The 6,533-nt window shown below is 36.3% G+C and overlaps 1 protein-coding gene across 1 annotated transcript; it reads left to right on the top strand.

The window, feature by feature from the left end:
• Positions 1 to 330: 330 nt before the first annotated feature.
• On the top strand, positions 331 to 2,098 carry LOC122831808 (trypsin-like). Its single transcript, XM_044118294.1, has 6 exons — positions 331 to 395; positions 634 to 823; positions 904 to 1,089; positions 1,378 to 1,439; positions 1,536 to 1,657; positions 1,747 to 2,098. The coding sequence occupies exons 1-6, from the start codon at positions 359 to 361 to the stop codon at positions 1,894 to 1,896; spliced, it is 747 nt and encodes a 248-aa protein (XP_043974229.1). The 5' UTR covers positions 331 to 358; the 3' UTR covers positions 1,897 to 2,098.
• Positions 2,099 to 6,533: the final 4,435 nt, after the last annotated feature.

Here is a 6,533-nt window from a genome sequence, read left to right on the forward strand (position 1 = left end):
CTCTAAACATGTGATACTCCATAAGTATTATTCAAACACTCTAAACTTTCAATATTAGCTGAACATTAACTGAAAATGTAATCAATAAGCTTTTTGGAGTCCTTGAAAGTGCAGGAAATGTTTGGACATTAGTGAAACAATGTGTCAATGGAACAAGAACTTTTTTCAAGATGCTTTGGAAAAATTACATGTTAAAGTTAATCTGTATGCAGATGACAGCGCAGATCGGTGTCTGTTCTGTGATTGGACAGATCGGTGTCTGTCTTGTGATTGGTGGCTCTCTTTACAACAGGAAGTTGTGAACAAAGTTTAAAAGCTGCTGCAGGACTGCAGACATTCACAGGAAGCTGGACCAGCAATGGCTCTGCTGAAGGTTCTGTTGCTGCTGGGGCTGGGTGAGTCAGAAACACTGGACACACCGGTAAACTTGTCACACTGGAGACACTTCCACTGGTTCCAGGGAGGCTGCTGCTCTATGTGACTCTCAAACTTTCCTTTGATTCTGTTTCAGACTGAAACTTCTTTGCATATAAACTGTGATGCTTTTTAATCTTTAACTGTTTATCCTTTTTCTGTTCCAATAACCATGTTTGCACCTGGTTTCTGAATAAAGTCCTCGTTTTTCTTCTTCAGGTGTTTCAGTGAACTCAGATGTTTCTCTGCAGAAGAGAATCATTGGAGGTCATGACTGTGATGACACGGAGCGTCTCTATCATGTTCGGCTGGAGAGCACCGCAGGACAGATAAAGACGATTTGTGGAGGATCTCTGATCCACCCTAAGTGGATCCTGACTGCAGCTCACTGCTGGGAGTCAGAGACGAGGTATGAAAGAGACATTAACAGTTTTATCTGCAGATGATCAGGTTTTCTGTGTGTTCATTATAATCTAACCTTTTCTGCAGCGTTAATGTAGTAGTTGTAAAAGTTCATCCACGGACTGGTGAAAAGCAGCATCACATAGTCACTCACAGTCCTGTGCTATATACTTACGATGGCCGGGATCATAACATCATGTTGCTGAAGCTTCAGACACCAGTAACAGACGTCCCACTTGCTCCGCTACCAGACTGCAGTAATCGCCCTAAAATGTAAGTCTTTCTGTGATCAAAACATGACTTCAGATTTTCTGTCTCCACTCCTCCCATCCTACTACCTTCAGCACACCTGAGCCAGATAATCAGGCCACCAGCAGAACCAGAACCCGTTTAGCTTAGGTGTGTTGGACCAGAGACAAATGTAAAGGATGCAGTACAATGTCACTGGAGACTGGATGAAGTCCTTTATTAATTTATTTTCTGTTCTTTCATTATTCTTCATAACAATTAATTTTCTACATTGTTATCTTGTATTTTTACATTTTATCCTAATTGTTTCAGTGGTGATACTGTTCAGCTGGCAGGAGAGGGAGCAACGACAACTGGCCCCAATAATCGGCGATGTGAGAAAAATATTAAAGTTATGAGAATAAAATCTTTGTTTCTGTCTCTACAAAGATCAAGTGAAGAACATGTTAATGATTAATGTTTCTCTACAGTACGCACTAGTCATTTGCCAGCACATCTTCAGTGTGTTGACATGAAAGTTGTTCAGGTTTCCCAGTTCCGTTCATTTGGGTACATATTCCGTGCTGAAGAACCGAACAAGGACGCATGTTACGTAAGTTTGTTTCTTCAATATCTCTCTACAGTAATTAGAAGACTTTCATGTTTTACAACGTGAATATATTGATAGAAATTTTTCTACAGGGTGATTCCGGGGGAGCAGTGGTGTTCAACGGCAAGATTTATGGTGTGATTTCTGTTAATTCCTCACTCTATGAATGTAAGAAACCAGTTTCAATCATGGATGTGTGTCAATACATTGGATGGATAAAGAAAACAATTGGGGGTAAATAAAACAAACTATCATGAAATATAATTCTCATCAAATTTCCTCTGGTATAATTTTATTATTGTATCTTGACCAGTTTGATCCACATGTTTTTAGAATTAGAATAAATCAACAGCTTTGTTTTTTCTCATCTAACTTTGACCTCTAATGGATCTTTCTCTGTATCAGAAATGAAAAATGAATCAATAAATGCATGAAAAATAAACATTTCCTGGCTGATCGTCTTTACATTCATGGTTCAGTTTGTTCAGTTGATATTTTCCCTGAACTGAGTTTGAAAATGTGACATGAGCTTTAAATCACATGAAGAGGAACACCAGAAGTCATTTATTTACTCAGTCTTTGTTTTTATTTTACAAGCATAGATACCTTGGCATACAACAATAACCGCATCATCCACAGTACTATACATATTTGGAAACAGATAAAATCCCAGTTTGGTATTGAATCTATATCTACCTTATTACCAATAGCAAAGAATCCTTCATTCGTTCCTTCCACTTTAGATTCAGGTTATACACAATGGAAAGATTTAGGTATCAGGACGTTTGGTGACTTGTTGCTGGGTGGTAATTTTGCCTCTTTCTCTCAACTTCCGGCCAAATTTGGTCTCCATAAACACATTCATTTTAGATACCTTCAGGTCAGAGCACATGTCAAAAAACCACATACGCACTTTAGAGAATATAATATCTAATTAATTTGACAAACTCTTTAAGCTGGGTGGTGGGGAAGGACATCTAATTTCCCAGATTTACAATCTGTTACTATCCAGATCACTGCCGTCCATACAGGGCCTTAGAACAGGCTGGGAGCAGGAGTTAGGAACGGAGATAAGTGACGAACTCTGTAAGGCTGCACTAGAGAATATTCGCAAGTGTTCTGCCAATTCTAGACACTGTCTTATTCAATTTAAAATCATTCACAGGCTTCATTACTGTAAGGTGAAGTTACATAAAAATTTTCCCTAACACATCCCCACTGTGTGAGAAATGCCACATTGCAGGAGCCACACTTCTCCATTCTTACCCCATTTTGGTCTGACATATTCAAAACTTTATCAGATATATTCTGTACAGAGTTGAGGCTGGACCCACTGCTGATTGTACTCAGAGTATCTGTTCTGTTCTCAATTTAATAAATACCAACACAATTATTATCTTATGCCTTTACCATAGGAAAAAAGCTAGTGTTGATGTTTTGGAAAAAATCTGAGGTTCCACCAGTTAAATTGTGGGTGGAGGAACTGGTAAGGCTCTCTCATCTGGAAAGAATACGTTTCTCATTAGTAAATAACTTAAAGCTATTCAAGAGAAGTTGGCAACCCCTTCAGCAATATATTGATAACTCTATTTGAAGAGAATTTGATTTGATCCTCGGTGTGATAAGATGTAAGTCCCAGGGAAAGGGAAGGATAGCGGTCAGGGGAGGTGGGTGGGTCTTGAGAATGTCTGTTTATTTATGTCACTTTTGTTTGATTTTGTATTGTTTTTATGTTTTATCCATCCATCCATCCATTTTCTATACACCCTTGGTCCCTAATGGGGTCAGGAGGGTTGCTGGTGCCTATCCCCAGCTAACGTCCCGGGCGAGAGGCGGGGTTCACCCTGGACAGGTCGCCAGTCTGTCGCAGGGCAACACAGTAAACAGACAGGACACACAACCATTCACACACACACACACTCACACCTAGGGAGAATTTAGACAGCCATGTTTTTGGACTGTGGGAGGAAGCCGGAGAACCCAGAGAGAACCCACCATGCACAGGGGGAACATGCAAACTCCATGCAGAAAGACCCCGGGCCGGGAATCGAACCCAGGACCTTCTTGCTGCAAGGCAACAGCTCTACCAACTGCGCCACTTTTATGTTCACACCAAAAAGAGGACAAATGTGTTCTGTTGATGTTTCAATTTTCATGTCTGATTCCTCAATAAAACTGTTTGATAAGAAATTTCGTTTGGGTTTTCAAAAGTCTAAAAAGACAGAAGTTCTCTGTAAATTTTATAGTAACATCTGGAAAAGGTAAAAAGATGTTAGTACCGCTAAAATATGTCATTAAATACTTTATAGTTACACTGTTTTTCACTGATAATATTACATAAAATTAAACAGAAAAGAAGGTCTGCCTCAGGGCCGTGCAGAGACCTTTGGAGGTGCTGGGGCTCAAAGTTAAAAAGGGGAACAATGAACAAGATCTTCACACATTGTGCAATATGTCATTAAATTGTAAAAGATTGTCGATCTAAAACTGTATCAGTCATCTATTGAGAATGACAATGTTATTAAATTTTATTTAATGCATTCAACAGAGAAAAAATGTTAAAATTAAATAGTACATATAGGATTTAATTAGGAAGTTTAGTTTGTAAAAGTGCAAAGAATCATCTTGATAGTTTGATTGTTGTGTTAACTTTACTACAATAAGGTGTCGTCCTTGTGTTTGAGCTGGGTTTGTTCACAAATTATGGAGGACCAAAACTGACAAAATAAAAAAATAAAAGCATAAATATATATATTGTCTTTCCTTGTCCTGAGTCTTAAAATGTGACATGAGTTTTACCTGACATAAAGAGGAACACCAGAAGTAATTTATTTATTCAGTCTTTGTCTTAATTTTACATCAGAAATAAACATTTAGCATCTAAACTCTGCAGCTCTGGAGTTACTATTCCTGATTTAGTTCTAGAGAACTTTAAACTCCAAGACCAAAGAGCTGTGCACAAAAATAATGAAATATAAGTCACATAATACAATTAACAAATGGTAAAATCCTAATAATGCAAAAAAGACATTTTTAGAAAAGTTCAATTATTAAACAAAACTCTTAAAGTCAAAATCTGGAATGAAAGATGTTTTAAGAAAATATTTAAAAATAAGTGAAACTAATTAATGGCAAATTCTGGTTGCCACAAATTTAACATAAAAATGATCGTACAAAGTTTTCTTCTTTTCCAGTTAAAGTGTCATTGTTAATTGAAATTTTTAATTTTAACACTTTTTATAGGTATACATAAGGCCATAAATAAGAATAATCTTACAAATATTAACAAGAAAATCCCCTACAAAACAAAGGAGGAAGTGGAAAAAATTTAATTTTTATTCACTGTTGAAATTAAAATCTATTTTATTTCTTTACTATGTAAAATTCTCAGGAATTACATTTGGGTTTTCAAAAGTCTAAAAAGACAGAAGTTCTCTGTAAATTTTATAGTAACATCTGGAAAAGGGAAAAAGATGTTAGTACCGCTAACATATGTCATTAAATACTTTATTGTTACAATGTTTTTCACTGATAGCATTACATCAAATCAAACAGAAAAGGTTTGCCTCAGGGCCGTGCAGAGACCTTTGGAGGGGCTGGGGCTCAAAGTTAAAAAGGGGCACATTGAACAAGATCTTAAAACATCATACGACTACATAGCAACAACCCATATTATTCAAAAACCTAATAGTTAATCTCATAGACATGAATACATAGACGCCGCATGGAGTGGGTCAGCTCGTTGCTATGATACGTCACACCATCCGCCATATTGAATGTAGCCTTTGTGCCAGTAAGCTAACACAGGTATATGGAACGAACTTCACAAAGTGCTATTCTACAAAGTATTTTAAGTTAATCCCTATCATTGACACTTTCTCTCTCACACATTATATATTTGGTAATCAAAGAAAGCTCTAGAGAGTGTTTCCAATGTTTGATGTGATTATTTAATAGTTTTAGGGGATTTCTGAATAGAGAGCACAATGTTTTTATTTGGTATAAATTATTCTGGTAAATAGTTTTTATATTGACATTGATGAAAAGACACACTTTTACAGTGTTTTATTAAAGAACATATTTACATGATTCCATAATTTAATGTACATTTAACGTTTCAAGACAAGAAAACAATTTATTTTCTTGTATATATTTTTTGATATATTTTATTGATAAATGACTTGATTTATCAAAGTCATTTGATAAATCTTTGCTTCACTTGGGACGTCAAGTGAAGCAAAGATTGTAGAGAGTTCTGCTTTATGTTCTCCTCATTTTGCTCCCTCTCTAAGGTCTTGGCTTTCCTTAATAAGTTTTTATGTGTGTCAGTCACAATTCTTAAATGTTATGGTTATGTCAGCGTACAGCCATGTGCATGTGAGCAGATAAAACGGATAGAGAAAAGACAAAGAGTCCTTTTGTCCATAACAGAGTGTTCCTTATGAATTTCTTGTAACATTTCTTGTCAATAAAATAACAAGATTCATAGTTTCTTTTATGAAGGACATTTAGTTCCATTAGTATTTTTGTTTTTCACAATGTAACATCATAGCTTTTTTATTTTTTTAATTTATGTTTGTCCTCAACTTGATGTTTGTCAGCACATTTGCTCACTTTTCACCAAACTAACTTTTAGCCACATAAAACAGAGGTGGGTTTTTTTTTCAATTAGCAGGTTAATATGTAATCACATCTTTAATTAGTCAAATCACAGGTTGTTACTCACCAGTTTGTCTTCTTCCTCCACACCACTGCTCCTCTTCCCTTCTCCCTGGTTTCCTCATGGTCTCTTCATGTCTCTGATTTGGATTTATTTTTGTTCCTTGGCTAGTCATGAAATATATTCGGAGCTTCAGTTGTGCAGAAGTTTGTGAAGACA

This window comes from Gambusia affinis, linkage group LG05 (assembly GCF_019740435.1).
Source record: "Gambusia affinis linkage group LG05, SWU_Gaff_1.0, whole genome shotgun sequence".
In the NCBI taxonomy this organism is placed as follows: domain Eukaryota; kingdom Metazoa; phylum Chordata; class Actinopteri; order Cyprinodontiformes; family Poeciliidae; genus Gambusia; species Gambusia affinis.